Source organism: Pithys albifrons, chromosome 2 (genome assembly GCF_047495875.1).
Source record: "Pithys albifrons albifrons isolate INPA30051 chromosome 2, PitAlb_v1, whole genome shotgun sequence".
Classification (NCBI taxonomy): domain Eukaryota; kingdom Metazoa; phylum Chordata; class Aves; order Passeriformes; family Thamnophilidae; genus Pithys; species Pithys albifrons.
Window position 1 is genome coordinate 29,382,801 of NC_092459.1, and position 18,888 is coordinate 29,401,688.

At 38.1% G+C, this 18,888-nt stretch overlaps 1 protein-coding gene across 1 annotated transcript; it reads left to right on the plus strand.

The window, feature by feature from the left end:
* The first annotated feature begins 355 nt into the window (after positions 1 to 355).
* On the plus strand, positions 356 to 18,698 carry DDX43 (DEAD-box helicase 43). The gene is made up of 16 exons (XM_071579870.1): positions 356 to 644; positions 1,216 to 1,271; positions 1,648 to 1,774; positions 3,053 to 3,160; positions 3,305 to 3,386; positions 5,460 to 5,616; positions 5,702 to 5,820; positions 6,091 to 6,201; positions 7,141 to 7,282; positions 9,368 to 9,468; positions 10,292 to 10,379; positions 11,890 to 12,017; positions 13,118 to 13,227; positions 13,941 to 14,079; positions 14,839 to 14,926; positions 18,591 to 18,698. The coding sequence occupies exons 1-16, from the start codon at positions 356 to 358 to the stop codon at positions 18,696 to 18,698; spliced, it is 1,953 nt and encodes a 650-aa protein (XP_071435971.1).
* The last annotated feature ends 190 nt before the right edge of the window (positions 18,699 to 18,888 follow it).

Below are 18,888 nucleotides of genomic sequence, written 5' to 3' on the forward strand. Positions count from 1 at the left end.
AACTCTTCACTGAAACAGGTATTGGAAATTGGAATGAACCGTCCAGGGAGGTGATGGAGTCACCATCCCTGGAGGTGTTTAAGGAAAGACTGGGCATGACACTCGGCGCCATGGTGTAGCTGACACAGTGGTGGGCTGTCACAGACAGGATCCAGCTGCCTCTCATGCCCTTCCCACCTCATTCCCCGACTCCCTCACGCCCTGGGAGGGCCGCGGGGACGGTTCAGGCCCCGCCCGCCCGCGCGGAGCCAGCCAATCACAGCGCACAGAGTGACCCACCGCGGCCAATCAGCGCTCCCCGGACCTGAGGCGCGCGGAGTGCAGCCGCGTGCGCGGCCCCGGCGCTGCCGTCGACATGTCTGTGGGGGGCGGGAGGGGCGGCGAGGCCCGCGGGGTGCGGCGGGGCGCGGGGAGCAGGGGCTGGGCCCGGGTCCCGCACAGCCCTGCGCGGGGCCGGGCATGGAGGGGCACCGCGCCGTGGGGGATAGCAGGGGAAGACTGGGAGACCCAAGACGCTGAAGGCTCCGGCGGCCCTGGGCGGGCGGTGCGGCAGTGGTCGCCCCGAGCTGGCGGCGGCCGGGTTCGGGTCGCTGAGGAGCCTCTCTGCTGCCTCCTCGATAGCGCCCTGGTCGGGGCTCTGATAGGTAATGCGGATGCCCCCCACCCCCGGGTGCTGGGCCCGCTGAGGTGGGGGAGAGGGAGGAGGAGAGTGCCCGGCCCTCCCTGCCGGAGCCATCCTTGCTGCCACCGCTCTGGCCGTGGAAAGGCCCTGGCCCCTGGCGACTCCCTTACATCTCTCTCGCCTGGGCACGGCAGGCAGGGTGCTTTTGAAGGGTTTCTCCCAATCGCCAGGGAAACTTTTCTTCCCGAAAGGGGTTGGGTTGACGTGTGTTTCTCATGACCAGCAGTGTGCAAGTGGATTGGAGCCCCTGTAGTCACATGGAGGAAGGGTGGTGGTCTCTAAGAGCTTGTTTTACTGCTCCATCCCTGCAAATGAGGGGCATTCCTCTACACACACTCCCTTGCATTTGGTTGATTGACAAAAAAAGTTACCTACATTTTCCATGAGTTTGCGGTCAGAAGTTTGTATCTTGGCAGATACATGAACGTATGATGATCTTGGGTTTTGGTCACAACCAAAATACTTAGAATTAACGTGGGTTTTGGCAGTTTGTCTTAAATCTCTGTAATATCTACCGTGTATCTTTATAACAGGTCGGGGCGGAACTAAAATTAAAGAAATTGAGGAATCTTCAGGTTCCAGGATAAAGGTACCACATGCTATGTGTCATCAACACCTAGGTTTTGTTTGAAACATGCTTGGTTTTGTTTCCATGTAAACCAGTTATTGCAGGAAACTGAAGGGTGTTGCAGTAGCTTAATAATTCCACTGTTTTACAGGAATTGGTAAAAAGGAAGTGGAATTGAGGGTGCAACTTGAATTATATGCAAAAATAGGAAACAGTTACTGATTTTTTTTCCTTAAGTATGCATTTATTTTCTTTCAGAAAAAGTATGGAGGGGCCTTTTCCTGAGATGGCAAGTTAAATTTCAGGAATAAAATAATCAAATATTGGTTTCAGTGTGAGTTCTTGTATGTTTGTCTTTGCAGTATTAAAAAAATTCCATAATATTTTGTGAACACAGGTTACAAGAGGAACCCATGAAGCTGAAGTAAAGATTTTTGGCAGTGCTGATGTGCAAAACAAAGCCAAGATGTTGATTGACAATGCTGTTGCAAGTTCTGGACAAAACAGGGATTGGACTGAGAAAAGTAAGCTTGCTGGAGTGTTTTTATATTATTAATATTTTACAAAGTGAATTAACTCGAATCTTGTTCTTGGACACTGGCATACTTTCATGAAACAGAAATTCCTAGACATCCTCCTTTCTCACCTATGGACAGTTCTCCCCTTCCCTCCCCCCAAAATGCCAGCCTTCTGTGAAAATCTATTCCTGTATGTTTTCAACAATTTTAATGGATGCAGAATGCTATAGCACTTGGTTTCTTGCATTATCAGCCTGATTCCTTCAAAATACCAGTATTGGTTCTAGTGTAAGCTTTAATGTAGGATCTGTGGAATATTAGAATTCAGTAAACTTGTAATAGTAGTCTGTAAAGTGCTGATCATAGCATGGGCAGTACTGACAGCTTACTACTTTCATGGGAAGTTAATGTTTAAGATTTGATGTCCTTCATGCCTAGCTTTACTAGACTTTCATGCAATAACTTTGTCTGTTAAATGGATGTATAATTAATTATTGTGTGTTGAGATGCTGCTTATATTATTGGTATGTCTTGTCTGTGCTCCCAACAGTTTTTTGCACAGGCAAACACCATCCATAGTTGTTGATCTGAGAAACTGACAAGGGAAAAGGTATCAAAGGGCTGTGTTTCAGCATTAGAATAAGGAATGAGGTAGTTCTGTGTTTTGTTTTTAGAAGTGCCTCAGAATGTGGATGTTTCAAGAGACTAGAAATAGTTAATACTTCCTTAGTATGTGTGACTGTGTTTTCCCTGTGTTTCCTGCTTGTCCACTGATTTTCCACATAGTTGTGTTGCCGTTTATGTCTTCACTGTTACACCTTACTTTCTTACTTGCCTCATCAAAAAGAAGTGTAGAATATAACTAGACTCAGACTTTATTGTGGTATTTTGGATGCTTTAGAAGTAGACTTTGCTCTTGTAGGTGTTAAAACTTCGTCTGCATGTCATCTACTGGATTCACAAGTTTTGAAAAGCCTGCTGCACAATAAGCCTTATTTATAGCTGTAGGAGCAGCATTTCAGAGCTTGTCAATACTTTCTTTAAGTGGGTAAAGAGGATGACATGTTTCCCTTTTTTTATCAGAACTAAATTTGTACAGGTTTTAGCAATATCTTAGGGCAGAGGCCTAGGAAAGAATTTTCTGTCTGTTTCATGTCTATTCAAAATATATAAGAAGCCTTACTATAGATAGAGAAAATAAGGTGTTAGTTTGTTTTGAGAGATTTCTCCTGCACACTGCAACAGATTCCATCAAACAGCAGCATTTTGGTACTAACTCCGCAGGAAGAATCTTGGACGTTATCAAGCCTGACAATAACCCAAGGAAATCAGAGATTAACTGGGACTCTCTTCGAGAAAACAGAACCAAATATGAATCTATGAAATGGGCAGGTTAGTTTTAAAATTTTAATTGTGTGATACGTGTCTTTATGTGGTAAATCTGTTGAATACTTACATTCCATCTTAAGCTTTAGCAGGCTTACACTGAATCTGTATTTCTTGCTGATTCAAGTTCACCTTTTCTGATTGTTTAAGACTTGCCTCCAATTGAGAAAAACTTCTATAAAGAATCATCAAGGACAGCAGCTATGTCACAAGAAGAAGTGGAACTGTGGCGGTAAGATTATTTCCTTAGGGAATCATCTGCTTGGCAGAAATTGCTTTTAAGATACAAAGCCTAGAAAGTAGGAAGTGAAATACTGAGATCTTAATGTTGAGATCTTGTAATAACTTAGATCTTCTTAGGAACTCTTTCTTGGAAATGAAACAATAACTACCAGATGAGATATTATTAGTTGCTTGGAAAATTAACTTTAGGGATTATCTGCTTCTCTAAAAGTGTTTGATCTGGTTGAATTTCAGAACAGAAAAAACTCAAGACAATTCACCTGGCTTTTATCTGTTTCTTGCCTCTCATGAGACAGCATGTTCGCATTTTCTAGGTCCTTCCAAATAGGATTATTCACATGTTTAGTACCTCTTGGCTGCCCCCCCATACACTTTAGTCAAATACCATCTTCAGAAAAAAGTTCAACTTCTGTTACTGTTGTCTTCCTGTCTGCCTGTCTTGTCCTTACAAGTACACTCTGTTTAGTACCCTGGTTAGCTGCAGTTAACTATCCATTCATTTTGATCCAACAATCTACATCAGTACTTTGCAAGGAAAACAGATCATCTGTTTCAAGGAATTCATTTCAGACCTTGGTAATAGTTTCAATCCTATTCAGTAGTTCTAATGAAGTTGGTGAACATTATTGAAGTCTTAACTTTTTATTACTTTTCTCTGTGCAAGGTGTCTTTTTTTTTTCTTGCATGCCAGAGAAACTTTGCCACAATGAGCCAAGCCAGTGACACCTGTTTCCTGAAATTATATGTGTGTTTTTGTTAGAGCTAGTCAAAAGTACAGAACATTGTTCTATACGTTCAGAACATACAGTGAGGAATAGCACTCGTGATAGAGGAATGTTTTTTCTCTTCCATCTACTCTGTTTGTTTTAAGGAAAAAAGGCAGTAATTGAAAAAAATTAATTCTATAAGCATGAGAGGAAGTTGAATTGCCCCTTTATTTTCCTGGCTTACACCCCACTTGAAGAAAAAACTTGTTACTGAATAGAATCTTTAGAAGAATACAGGACTAAAATTAATATTCATATATCCCCTCTAACTGAGGGGAGCCTTGGAACATGTTTTAGGATAGTTTTTTGTTTGTATTGGAGTTTGGCTTGGGGGGGGTGGTTGTTTTGGGTTTTTTTTGAAGCTTGTCTTACTGATTGCTTTTTTAAAATTGTTCTGTTTGCATTCTGTTGAGTATCCAGGGACCTGCTCTCAAAGCATTTGGGGAAGGTTTTTGTCAGAATATTTGACTAAGAAGTCCAATGCATTCCTGTTATGGGTTTAGCCAGCTGGGCCTAAACTTAGGTTTTAAAGTTCAGCTAGGCCTAGGATTGTCAGCTGTTTTAAGCTGGGCTGAGCTAGCTCACAGCTGACTTCTTCCAGCCAGCATTCAGGAGAGTAGAAATATTTTGTTGTTATACTTTCTCTTTCTTGCTGAGTGTCTTTTGGAGTGCTTATGAATTTAGAATAATGGGCTTTATGTTAATTGGGAAGTGGGAAATTATTTCTTGTTATACATAACTTGTGTAAGTGTGTGTTATATTGTAGTTTCCTCTTAATTTTCTCTTTTCTGTATACATACGTGTAGTTAGTTTCAGCATAAACCTGGTTTTGAGGGTTTTTCTTTCCTCTCCCTCTTCTTTCCCCCTTAGCTGGCTGGGGGGAGGAAGAACCCTTTTCACCCTGTCCTGGACAGTTGGCGTTTTGCCAGCTCAACCCAGGACAATTCCTCTGAGTTGTGGGTTGCCTTTAGGTCTAAAAACTTGTCACTTCTTTGTAATTGAGTATAATTGTAATCTGATAGGACAGGACTACAGTCCATGTTAATAACCATATCTTACTTCAAATTAGTCATTCTTAGGAAAGAATAGTTATTGATGCCTCTGGGAGAAGTGTTTCTATAGTAAGACTTTCTTAAAAATTAGAAGAATAATTCAGTCTCATTCAAGAGTCTGAACTTGTTTTTTGTTGTCCCAGGAATTTAAAAAAAAAAAAAAAAAGGCAATCTTTTGTGTTAGCTCTTGTTTTTTCAGATACTGAAACTTAAAAGCAATTGCACTGCTTTAATTCTGTACAGGAAAGAAAACAATAATATAACTTGTGATGACTTAAAAGAAGGTGAAAAGCGTTGCATTCCCAATCCTATTTGTAAATTTGAAGATATATTTGAGCCTTATCCTGATCTTATGGCTAATATAAGAAAAGTTGGTTTTCAAAAGCCTACACCAATTCAGGTATGTCTTCAATTTTGATGACTTGTCAATTGAAGCTTAGGAGAAAAGTGAAAAGTACATCTGAGTATTTGTTGTTTTCTGTTAGTCCCAGGCATGGCCGATCATACTCCAAGGAATTGATCTGATTGGTATAGCACAGACTGGTACTGGGAAGACATTAGCATACCTCATGCCTGGATTCATTCACTTGACTTCACAACCAATGTAAGGACTGCTCAAATGTGTGAATTGTTCAGCTGTGCATACTTCTCCCCACACCCATCCCCCATGCAATGATTTTCTAGTAAAGAAGCTAAAAACCATAAGTTGGAAAAAATTATAAACCTGGTGGGATTAGGACCGAATTTGTCACCATAGATTCCACTGGCAGCAGTGTTCTGAGGAAGTTTAGAACAGTATAAAAGTGTTTGATGTCAGATGTGATGGACTTTGCCTGTCCTTATATACCCACATTCTAAATGTACTTCGTTGTAGATCCACAGGTCAGCGTGAGGGACCAGGAATGTTAGTCCTTGCTCCCACTCGAGAACTGGCACTTCAAGTGGAGGCAGAGTGTTTAAAGTATGCATACAAAGGAATTAAAAGGTAACCTTGTTTCTCACTTGCTGAGTAGTAGGGTTTTTGTCCTATCTCTTGTAACTTAATTCAACTAGTGAAATAAGTGTGTTTGTTAAGAGAGGAGGGGAGGGAGTAAATCCAGAATTTATATTTGCCTAGTTTTCAGAATGCCTCTTTTGACTAATCTCATGGTCAAAATCTTTTTCTTGTATGGTTGGAGTTCTCTCTATTGTAGCTTTGTTGCTTTTTGCTTTGTGTAGACAGCTGAGAAGAGAGTCTGGCTATGTCTTCTTGACACTTCACTGTTAGGTAGTTGTAGACAGCAGTTGAGATCTCCCTGATCCTTCTCTTCTTCAGGATCAATGAGCCTGGTTACCGGCTTCTCATGCCATGCACTCCGTTTTCTTGACCATCTTGGTAGCTGCCTGCTGGAACTGCTCCAGTATGAATATGCCTGTCTTATCATAGAGGCAGATGGTACAAAAAATGGATATTGTGCTTGAAGTGTGGTGTCACAAGTCTTGGATAAAGGGCAGTAGTAATGACTCTAACCATGAGCTCTGCTGGCTACCTTCTCCATAGTATACAGCTGGTTTTCTTTTCTGTGGGGTTACACTGCTGAATAATGTTTAGTTTCTTTCCCACCCAGGTCTTCTCTGCATCTTCTAGCGTGTTCTCTCTCAGTCTTGGGATAATTCCATTGCTGTCTTTGCTCTTGTTCTTCCTTTCTTTCATTATTACTTTTACTGATGTTTCAGCAGAAAGCTCTTGCTGACCTGTCGAGGGAGTGTCCATCAATGTTAATGTCATTAATTATTGTGAGACTGTCAGTTACACTGTATTCCTTCCTCTTGTTAAAACCAGATGGCAGTTTTTAAAATGAAGCAACATGCTAAAATTTATTTTAAAATGATTGACTTTAATTTTAAACTTAATACACTACTTTTAAAACATTTTATCTTGCAGTATTTGCATATATGGCGGTGGGAACCGAAAAGGACAGATAGATGTGGTTACCAAAGGTGTGGATATTGTTATTGCTACTCCTGGCAGACTAAATGATCTTCAAATGAACAACTTCATAAATTTGAAGAGCATAACATACTTGGCAAGTAGCTGATATGGAATGGGTAATGCACCAGTTGGAAAACACTTGACTTAGTTTTAACTTAAGCTTTAATGGAGTTTTCTTTAAACTTTTGATTACAATACAACTTAACACTGAGAGTGGTGTTGGAGGGATGATTTATACTTACCATCATTGCATTGCAAATGTGAAATAGTTCCTAGAAAAAAATAAAATAGCCTTCTAGTACAGTAAGCATTTAAAAAATGCTAAATTACTATCTCAATTCAGTAAAGTTTGGTGTTCTAAAGTTTGTTTTGTCAGGATTAGTTACTAATGGATGGAATGCCTTTCTGAAGTTGTCTTTGCCTTTTCTTTTTAAAGGTTAGCCATGACTCAGGTTCTTATTAGAACTTGTGCAGTAAGCTCTAGAATCACACACAGATATTTAAATGTTGGGGGACTGACTTTCTTTTGATCTCTGTGGGAAAATAGGCATGTAAACACATATGAATCTTTATGCCTTCATTTCTTTCTTGCCTTTTGCTGTGGTGGACACAAAACCATTGCTATTTGTAAAATACTTCAATTTATTCAATTTTTTTCTAACTTGTCTGTTAAGCTGGTGAGTTGTTGCCAAGTTTGACAATTTGGCCCTGCTTTCTGTCCACCCCTATCCCCTCTGAGAGTTAAATACTCATTGTACTGTAACAAGTTAGCTCCAGTTCTAGGTAATAGTTCTGAGCTTACTGGCAAGGCCAGCAGTGCAAAATATGCTGTAGTATGACATAGCTAAAAAGAATTAACTATCAAATTGAAAAATATGATGATGTAAAGCAGAAGGAAAGAGATTTGTTCTTATACCACTAGCAGTTAAATGGTTTCAGAAGACTGAAACCAGTGCAAGGACCCTGTATTGTGATGTAGTTGATGTCTCATGCCTCACGCTCCATGGAAGTGCTCTACTCCTTTAGGTACCATGTGAAATGTTGGACATCCAAAATTCTACCTTTTATTGTTACCATATACTTTTCCTTATTGTTTCTTGTACGTTTTAGTATATAAAATAGTTTCTGTTTTCAAATCTTCATTGTCAGTTTTCAGCCAACAAATAATTTATCCTGCAGCCTTATTTCAGAGAAAATAGAGAGGTATTATATTTCAACTTTAACAGCTTGGATGAAGAACACTCTTTATTGAAGAGTTTTATTTACAGTTTTCATTTAAAGATATTGATGAGTCTTGTGAAGGCTCCCAAAGTGCACTGAGTATTACTTGTTAGTATGATACAATTGCTTCCCAAAGGTCTTCCAAGATCAAGTACTGGGATTGCTTGTTTAAAAAAAAGGCAACCAACAAAAGAACTCCTAAAACAACCCCAAACCAAAAACAAAAAAACAAACTCTGTTAATTATGTCTAAATGAACACTGCACACAAAGTGAATTGGAGGTAGGAAATTTCTCTTCTTACCTGACAGAACCATCAAGCTGATTGCAGTCTTGCTTCAGATTTTTAGTAAGCTGTTTATTCAAGATAGAATTTCTTAGTCTTGCTTTTGACATGATGAAAAACAGCAACCTGTCATAAACAGCCTTTTGATTGTTTCCAATACATTTCATTTGAAGACTGCTTTGTGTTTTGCTGTGTTCAGTGTAAATCAGTATTCATTTATCAGTAATCTGAGTCCTTATTTCTGTGGAGCTTATTCTCATGAAGCAGAAGTAACAAAATTGGAATTGTTCATGAATAATTGGAAAGTATTTGGGAGAAACAGTATAATAAAAAATATGTATGATTTTGGTGGTTTTGTTTTTTTATTCTTTTAATTCTGTGCTTAGCTTTAGACATCAACCAAATTATTGTTAAAACAAACAGATGTTATTTCTTCACTGATTTTCAGTGCTCTTAAAGGTGCTGTGGATTTGCTTTCTGTACCTGCAAACGTATTACTCTGTGAAAAAGTGTCAAGAAAATTGAAGAGGTAGAATTTGAACAGGTTTTGCAGTAAATTATGGGGTGGATTCTGCAATTAAAACTGTTACCATTAAAATCATCTGCTGGGTAATATATTGCTGAAACTGTTATCTAAGGAACTAGGCAGAATAAATCACCTTGTTTCTGAGCAGGTTTTAGATGAGGCTGACAAAATGTTGGATATGGGATTTGAGCCTCAGATAATGAAGATCTTGATAGATGTGCGGCCTGACAGACAAACTGTCATGACAAGGTATCTAAACATAATAGTGCTCAGTACTTGAACACTGTAAAGATAAGGTCACTGAAAAAGTTAAATTAAAAAAAATAGTTAGATAATTAAAACTTCTATTCGTTTACTTTCTAATTCTGTCTAGTCAGTCCTAATGAGTCAGTTCACAATTTGGTTTTTTTATTTTGTACTACCTTTTCTGATGTTTTACATCAATTACACCCACGTGAGGAGAGCCCTTCCCAAATCTTCGTTCGCGAAGCTGAGCCACACACACACACACATCAATTACAAAGACTATTGAATTCTCCCAAAAACAAAGGTATCCTGAGAATGCTGGAATTTGCCATATCAGTTTGAGATGCCTACTTCCACTTCTCCTTCTGAGACCAAGTGTGTTTCCTGGTCTTCTGATCAGTGTCTGTGCTAATCTGTACCTGGAATTATTTTGGAATTACGCAGCTTTCGAGACCTTAACAAAAATTGTTGTTGGGATATTGTTACCGTGTTTTGCATTGAAGCTGTTGTTTTAGAGAGAAAAATTACTAGAAACTTGTTTATTAGGTATTGCTGAACTGCTAAACTCCCTTAGGGCTTCATTAGAAAGGTTCCATAACTGTTGCCTGTACTTTTAACAAAAAAGTCATTTTGCAGGCTTGAGTGCTGTTTGCTACTAGCTTAAGATTAGTTCTAAATATTCTGTAAACTTAGCACTGTAAATGCATGTGTAGGAATTTCTCTAACGTATAAGAAAGAAAAGAAAGAAATTGGGAAAATTAATTAATTGGAGAAGGTGTTGTACACTATTCTCATGTGTCCGTTTTCCTCTTCACATCCTGTTTAGTGCTACTTGGCCTGATGGTGTTCGTCGCCTGGCAAAATCATACTTGAAAAATCCTATGATTGTGTATGTTGGCACTCTCGACTTAGCAGTAAGTTGTCCTGTCCTTGGTTCCCCCCCCCCCCTTTGCTTTTGTAGAACCTACAGTTTAACCAGGAAAATTTTGCTTGTAAGTAAATGTATGTAACTTTTAAAATCACTCTGAACTTCCAAGAAACAGCTCCATACTATCTGTTTTGCAGTTTTGTTGGAAGTTTAGAAACACTTAAAAAATAAAAAGCATAAAAAGCTTTGTTTGTTATGTGTAACATAATTCTTAGCTCTTAAGTAGAAGACATCACAAGCAACACGTATCACTCATGCTTAATGTTTGTTGTACTTTGCAGTGCCAAGTGTTTTTGCATGAACTTTTTTTTTTCAGTCTTCACTTTTCAGAAAGTTCTTGTGCCTTACTTGGCTTCCCTTCTGAAGACCTTCCTTCTAATGCATACAGATCCTTATCTGAACCTGTGTTTCCTAACTGCTCCTTTCTCAGAGGGAGTGGGAGCTCTGTACCAAACTCCTGGAGGGCACTTGTCTAGAGCAGGAAGTATGTGTTAGAGTAAGAACTGTCTTTAAAGTCCAAAACTTCTAACATGTGGATGTAGTTGCATATTTGTCATGGTTGTGCAGCTATGGTTAGTTGGCTTCAGTATCAGCAGAATTCACAGAAAGAGTAGTTCTCCCAAGAACTCAGGAAATTTTCCTTTTGGGTTCCACTTTTTTTTTGGTGATAGCAAATGAGGAAACAGTATCCAGTACACTGTTAGGTAGAAATGGAAGGAAAATATGCCTTTCATCTATTCTGTTCAGAAAGACACTTTTTATCAAAGGGCATTTCTTGTCAAAGACGGAAGACAGGAATTTGAAAGACATCAACTGCTGTTGTAGCTCTCTCTTATCCAATTCATTAATCTTTTAGAGGACCTTCTTTTTTTGAAGAGGGGACATCTGAGGGGAAGGGTTCCCATGTGGAGTGAGAATCTTTGTGCACTTTTTTCATTCTTCAACTCTTGCCACAAGGACATGATATTGTGCCATGAGAATGTCTAGACCTTTAATACTCATGTGATATACCTCAGACATTCTGTGGTAACCTTCAGATATAATGGAGTAAAGTCTTTATTAATGAACTGTTGTTGGAATAATTAGACAGAAATGATAATAATTTCAAATAGATCATCTTCTTTAAAAGCTTGTAATTTCAAGTAAGACTGCCATTGTTCCAACTTGCTTTGGATTAACATGTAATATACTCAAAGAGCTTCAATCTGATTTTTACTAATGCAATAAATATTTATTTCATCTCACTGGTCTTTACCCTTTAAATCTCTGCAAATACACAGTTTGGCAAACTGCTTAAAGATAAATTTCAATATTCTTCTGAAGCAGCTAGGAAATGAGAAATCTGCATTGTTGGAACTCCAAACCGATGTATGTTTTGTGTTGGAAGTAGTTTTTCATGGTACCATATTATTAGTTTTATAAAGTTTTAATACAGGAATTACAGAAAAAATATCGTAATCTATTTTTACTTAACATCCCTTTTTGCTGTTTGACAGGCAGTAAATACAGTAGAACAAAGAGTTTTTGTTATTGATGAGGAGGAGAAGAGAGCTTTCATGCATTGCTTCATTCAGTCTATGAAGCCAGAAGATAAGGTCATCATTTTTGTGGGAAAAAAGCTTACGTATGTAACCACTTCCTAGTATCACATCTGTGATTTTTTTTTTGTAACAGAAATACTGAAGCGTTTCTTAGTTCACATATGTCGCAGGTTTGGCCTAGCTGTCACCAACCCTGGACTGGCCCCCCTTCCCCCTCCCAGAACTTTCCCAGCAAAGGAAAGGGAAAAAAACTGAAAAGAAACGCACTCAAAAGAAACTGAACTGAATAAAAAGAATAAATTATATTTTCTAACATTTACAACCACACTGTATGCTCCATACGTAGGATCCCACCCCCGGGGGAAAGGAAAAAGGGGACTGATCAACCAGAAAATTGAGAAGAAATAAAACCAAACTAAAAGAAACAAATTAATCAGACAAACACAATTAAAAACCTCAAGGAAGGGGAGCAAGCGTGAAACAATCTCACCCAGGACAGGAGAACCACCAACAACCGGAGGGATCAGACTCCAATACCTCCCACCAGCTCCCCAGCCAAGAAGGAAGAGAGACTAAAATCACTCCTCTCCTGCTAGGTGGAAGACACATGTGGAATACTTGTAACTTCCTTAGATACAATGGTTACTGAGGAAGCCATGGGTCAAACCATTACAACATAATAATTACCAAGTCTAATATCTCTTTTCCACAATCTGCTAGTAGTAATAGTATTTTTATGTATTTATTCCTTCAGACTGACTGGTATCTTTTTTAATATCGTTATAATGGTGGTGGTAAGTCTCAATTTCACGTACTTAGTTAGATTTCAAGATTCTTGGGGATTCATGAATGTGATGTACTGTTTACTTTCATACACAGCTGATGCATGCAAGACCTGATTGGTGTGGGGGGTGGTCATTGTACCATACCTGAACTTTTTGAGTGAACAACACAGAAATAATCTAATATTTTTTTTATATAAAGAAGGATAAACATTTCTGTGGGAAACAGTCTTGCTTTCATACTGTTATGTAATAAATACCAGGTGACCTAGGTATGGTTTTGTCCTTAGTCACACATTTAGCTTTTGTTGTCACATTATTATCTTTTTATCTAAATCTAGACACTGCACTATTTTCTTTCTTTTTTCCTTTTTAAGAACCTCTACTTTATTTCATCCTAGAGTTGATGACTTAGCAAGCGACTTCGGTATCCGAGGAATTCCAGTCCAGTCACTTCATGGTAACAGGGAACAGTGTGATCGAGAACAGGCTTTAGATGACTTCAAGAAAGGTGAGTTTGTACTGAAGTACTGGTTTGTTTAGGCCAGGCTTGTAAAGGTTGTCACGTTCAGATACTTGTCTGTTTCTAAGTGCTCTGTCTCTTTAGTACCATAGAAATTAAAATGTTAAAGAGATCTGAATTATGTTTGCTTTATTAATCTGACAAACAAAAAACCAGCAAACAAAAAGAATGTTCTTCAATAAAACGTGGAATATTTAAAAGTTTAATTATTTAAAATAAGGTTTATTTTACTTTTGACATTTCTGGAAAAGTCAGTATTGTGTTTATCTACAGAATGGCAAATTTGAGAATCAAATGATGGTGCTTTCAGTCAAACAGTTGTGCTGCAGATATGTCAGTGGGGTTTATACTTTGGGGTTATGTGAACATGTGCTAATAAAAGACTAGTCCTATGACAAGAGTGTTAGTTGAGAACATAGTGGTTGAAGTTTCTGTTCTTGTCACAATCTCTTTATGTCAGTGAGGCCCGTTTCTTGCTTCTGCACCCTGCTGTTCTGCTTGTGAAATGCAAATAATAGTAAAGTGACATTTTAAGTGCTTCGTTACCACATTGAGAGCTAACTCAGTGTGACATGCAACAAGCATATTTTTCCTTTATGTGTTAAGAATAAGTGCATTATAAGCTAGAAAACCAATAGGCTGGAGTATGTTTGCTGTTAGTTTCATGAATTCCTATTCTTTTTCTGTTGTACTTACTTTAGGCAAAGTTAGAATATTGGTAGCTACTGACTTGGCATCCCGTGGTCTTGATGTGCATGATATTACTCATGTTTTTAACTTCGATTTCCCTCGCAACATTGAAGAATATGTTCATAGAGTAGGTCGTACTGGAAGAGCAGGGTAAGTGTTTGCCAGAAAATAGTAATATATTGTCAGTGTTTTCTTATGTTTTGTGCACTTTTAAGGTGTTTCTCTTGTCAAATTGTAAAACTACAAGTGACGTGGGGTGGGGGAGTGAAGACTTCAGAGTCTATCAATGTTTTAGGAAAACAGTGCATTACGTTTTGAAATTAGTTCACTGTTCAATTGCAGGCAAACAAGTTCTACACTTTTCTGTTACTGAATGATGTTTGAAACCTGATTTAAATGTAGGGAAGAATTACAGTTCTAAACAATGTCTGCATAGATATTCTGAAATGTTGCTTCTTTGTTTATCTCTTTATGAGCCGCTAAGTTGTTTAGTTTTCTAAACAGCATATTGGGGAAAACACATGTGAAAGTCTTCAGCCTATTGTGGTGTGGTTTGTTAGGGTTGTTGGATGCTGTTTTGCTAGGTTGGTACAAGTGTGGTTTTTCTCATGTATGTGTTTATTTTAGTCATGATACAAATGTGTGTCTCTTCATACTTAAATTCATTGCCTTTATGCTATATTTATGATCTACAAGTCTAAATTAGTTGTGCCTTTACTCCATTTTAGGTGAATTGCTGTATTCTGAGCTTTATGAAAAGTTGCTGTCATATGCATAGTAAATACCCAAGCCATTTCTATCTGCCAGCTCAGTAATATTGTCTGTAGTAGTTTATTAGTGCACAGGTCAGTAGAAAAAGCCTAGCAACAATTGTTTTGAAGATTAAGAGTTACTTCATTCCTTGTTCAGACGTACTGGGGAGGCAGTAACACTGGTCACAAAGAACGATTGGAGGTTTGCTTCTGAGCTGATTGAAATTCTGGAAAGAACAAACCAAGTAAGAATATATTACTGGGTAAGATTTATATTTGGTTTGGGTTTGGGTTAACAACTGAAGCAGGTCATAAAGGTCTAAGCCTATTTAGACCACCTTGGTGAGCACAGTGTCCCAGGGAAAGAACATGGCTAAGTCTCTCTTGTCCTGGATAGTCTCAACTGTATTTTACCTTACAGGTGATTTCCAGAAAAGAACTGTGAACTTTAAGCAAAGCCTTCCATGCCCAAAGGAATAGGCACACATTGAGGTCTACTGAAGAATTATAGGGTCTATTTTATTTTGTACTATTTTATTCCATTTTTATTTCACTTCTGGATGCATGTACCAATGTTCTTGCGTAAAAGTGTAAATATAAACAATATATCAGAAGAAAATCAACTGTCTATAGATTTATTATATCTGACAGTTGTGATACCTGCATGTAGTTTTGCAAGCTGACTTACTGATGCTTGTAAATATTATGGGAAATAGGACTGGAATGTGATTTCTTTCTTTTAAAAATGGGGTCTTTTCTTGACACAGTATCTGAGAAACCAAAGACAATTGTGTTGCCGTTTCTTGTTATTGCAAGGAACAGTATTTTGCCTGATTTATAGTAAACCCCCAGTTCATGCCCTGACTTGAGTTTAAATTTTGTTTGTTTGATTGGATTTTTTGGAGGTGTTTTTTTTTTGTTTGTTTGGTTTTGTTTTTATTCAGAAAAATGTAACAGGTGAAAACAGTAATGATACCTTGAAGCTACTTAAATAGAAATTAGAGTTGCCTTGTTTTGTATTCTGAGTCAACTGTTAATGACCCAAGCCTTGTCTCCAGCTGCAGACTGTGAAGTTCCCAAACTGTTTTTTTGGGTTTTTTAATGTGTAATAGTTCAGTTGGGTGTGGTCTCTGAGTTCAGAGGAGAAAAGAGGATCTCTGAATCCTTTCTTTCAAGGGTTACTTTTAGTCACAACATTATTCTGAAACTTAGTTACATCTGATAGGGAAGTATCTATACAGACAAGGTGGGGATTTTTTCTCATGACAATGAAAATACCACTATTTCAATCTTAAAGCATCATGTGAACGGGAAGAAGAGCAACTGAAAACATGGTCTGAAGGTTCAGACTACTTCAATTTCAAAATAAATAAACTGCCTTTTTAGCCAGATGTTCTCTGTGACCTTAAATATACAGAATATATAAGGAAAAACAGGTACAAGAAAAGGTCTGTATCATGCTGCAGGGATCTTTTATATATAAAAGCTTATTAGGAAGCATGGACAGATTTATTTGGGAAACAGGTGGGAAATAGTAATCTCTGTTATACTAAGAGAAGTTTTCCATATAAATTATGGCATCTTTATCCTTTGCTGTTTCCCACTTGTACTACCGTATTGAACTTAGATGTGTAGCATATACACAGATTGTCCATGTAAAAATCTCAACAAACCACTTGATCCTGGTTATTACCCGAGATTTTTATGATCTCATTTTCTGGCTTCTTTCCATCCTTGCTTTGTGCCTTCTAAAAAACTGCTCTTGCAAGAAATTGTTGCAATTTTAGTTGGAATGAATTATGCTTCAGACTGTAGGAGAGGATCTGATACTGTGGAAGAAAATCATCCAGTATTTCAACTGAAAACTAACTTTGTCTCATTACTTCTATCTCTGATGATAGAAGTCTGTAGTGACTTTCAACTAGAGGTGCATAATTTTTCACTTTATTTTTTAATAATGTTTTAAAACCTCAGCAGAATAGGTGGTTCTAGAGATATCACGTTCTGTTGTCTTCTTCACAACCGGGGCAGCCGTTTACCAGTAAGAGCAATTCAGCACGTTAAAATATATACTGTTCCCTAAAAGAGCTGGAAAGAACCCTCTTAACACTCCCCTTTTAGTATTAGAAAGTAAAGCATTCCTTATTGACAGCATGCTGCGTGCATAGGAATAATTTCCAAAGTACACACACCAAGTTACAGAGGTGCTGGAATTTTACATTATAGAATGTCTAATATTACATCATCTTGTTACACCCACTTTCCAAAACTGTCCATCCCACAGTACCACCTTTGCCCCACCCCTGACACACCTTTCAAATTTGAGTCAGAGGTCTCAATGTCCCTTTATCTTCATCTTGTCTTCCTCTTCCTCATCATCTCTGTCCTTTTTGGAACAATTTCAAGGTTTCTGGGTCCTTTTGGGTAGTTTTGACTGGGGTATATCAAAGAATGTGCCTGTTACATTTTCTAGGTACACTCTATACAAACTAGATGTTCTTGCTAAAATCTTTATCCATTGACATCCTTGACAAAGAATAAGCAATATTTCAAGAATTTGGCACAAGGAGTGATTAGTTACCACTATAATAAAGTGCTAAAAGCTATATTAAAAAATCTATATACTATAGATCTTAAGTACCTTAAGGCTCTTAAAGCATCATACTAGTAAGCTGTCCCTCATGCCAGCTCAAGGAAAACCTACTGATAGCAAATGGCAAGCATTGCTGAATTATAAAGGCTGACAGGAGAAATGGGAACAAGAGGAATATACCTTCGTGCTCTACCAGTCCTCCTGTCGTGGCATTCACCACCTGTTCAAGCATCACCAGGGCTAGGCATTGAAAGTATTGACATTTGTTTGTACTATACTGTTTGCACTATATTTGTGCCACTGGCAGAGGGACAAATCACACAGACTGAGCACTCATGCTAATACCACATTCACCCGCTGCTCTTTACTCTGATCAGGACACCGACTCTGGGCTGGATGAATTCCACCTGCTGCAGGGCTATGCGCTGTCACAGATTGTGGAAGCAGACTGGCTTTGTTAGGTTCGTGATGCAAGACCTCTCCTGACAGTACAGTCATCCATAATGCTTCTTGCAGTAAACATTGCATTAATGTCAGCATTTTGCCTGACTTGGTTTAAGAAGACTTGGTGGACACTACCTTTGTTCTGTGAGCAGAATGGTCTGTGGGTTTTTTCATTCAGTGGTCACTGTTGCTCAGGCTAATAAGTCTGTAATCCTTCACATCTGGGCTTCAGTCCTTATGAATGTGAGTAACTGAGGTGACAATGTGTTGATGATACTATTCACCTTTTTTTTCCACATAATTACAAACATGCCAGAAAGTGCTGCTGATCTTACTAAGATGCTTGTGCCCTCCCAGTGGTGGGGGAAGTGACCACTTCCTCCTGCCTTTCTTTTAGCTTTGTTATATGCACATGAGAATTGTTCCTATGGCAACACTCCTAAGTCCCAAAGTTTCTTTTCCGAGTCTCTTAAAACTTCCATAAAGAATTTAGTATGAATCAACACTCAAATATATGTATATAGGATAGTAGGGTATCACCTTTTAGTGGCACTGGATGTTTTTACCAGCTGTTCATTATCACTGAAAGATACATTTTTTTCTGAAATAACAATGCTGTAATTAGATGGTTATATGTTATCATCAGATGCGGTGATACAAGCATAGATATGTCATGGAAAATCCAAAACCACTGATTTTTAAGTATGTTTCAGTACAATTTTAGGTAAAAAGATTTCTCTGTGCATCTCTGCAGATAAGAATCTGCAAAGTGACAGGAGACAGATAAATAATCAATAGCATTTTTGTAAAGCAGTCTAAAATTTTAGATTTATTTAAAACTGACCTTGTTTTTTCTGATGCTTTCTTATCAGGTAGTTCCTGACGAGCTTATTGCAATGGCAGAAAGATACAACAAATTTCAAACCAGAAAAGAAACTGAAAAGGATATACAAAGACCTTGGAGAAAGCTCTCAAAATAACTGTCATCCCTTGAAGTAACTGAAACAAAATTATTATAGTTTGTGTTAGCATCTGTGGGCTTGAATTTTTAAGTTTCATTTATCATTTGATTGTTTTCTGTACCTGTCCCATTTAAAAGTCAAATTGTTCTAAAAAGTGGCTTAGAAAACTGGATTAGCTTTATATAGAAATAAATCAAGTTTTGCACTT

Excerpts from the sequence above, each read along its gene's own strand:
- DDX43 (XM_071579870.1), top strand. The coding sequence starts at position 356 with ATGTCTGTGGGGGGCGGGAGGGGCGGCGAGGCCCGCGGGGTGCGGCGG. Across the intron at positions 7,283-9,367 it reads TGAAGAGCATAACATACTTG|GTTTTAGATGAGGCTGACAA; the intron begins GCAAGTAGCTGA and ends GTTTCTGAGCAG. Across the intron at positions 9,469-10,291 it reads AGACAAACTGTCATGACAAG|TGCTACTTGGCCTGATGGTG; the intron begins GTATCTAAACAT and ends CATCCTGTTTAG.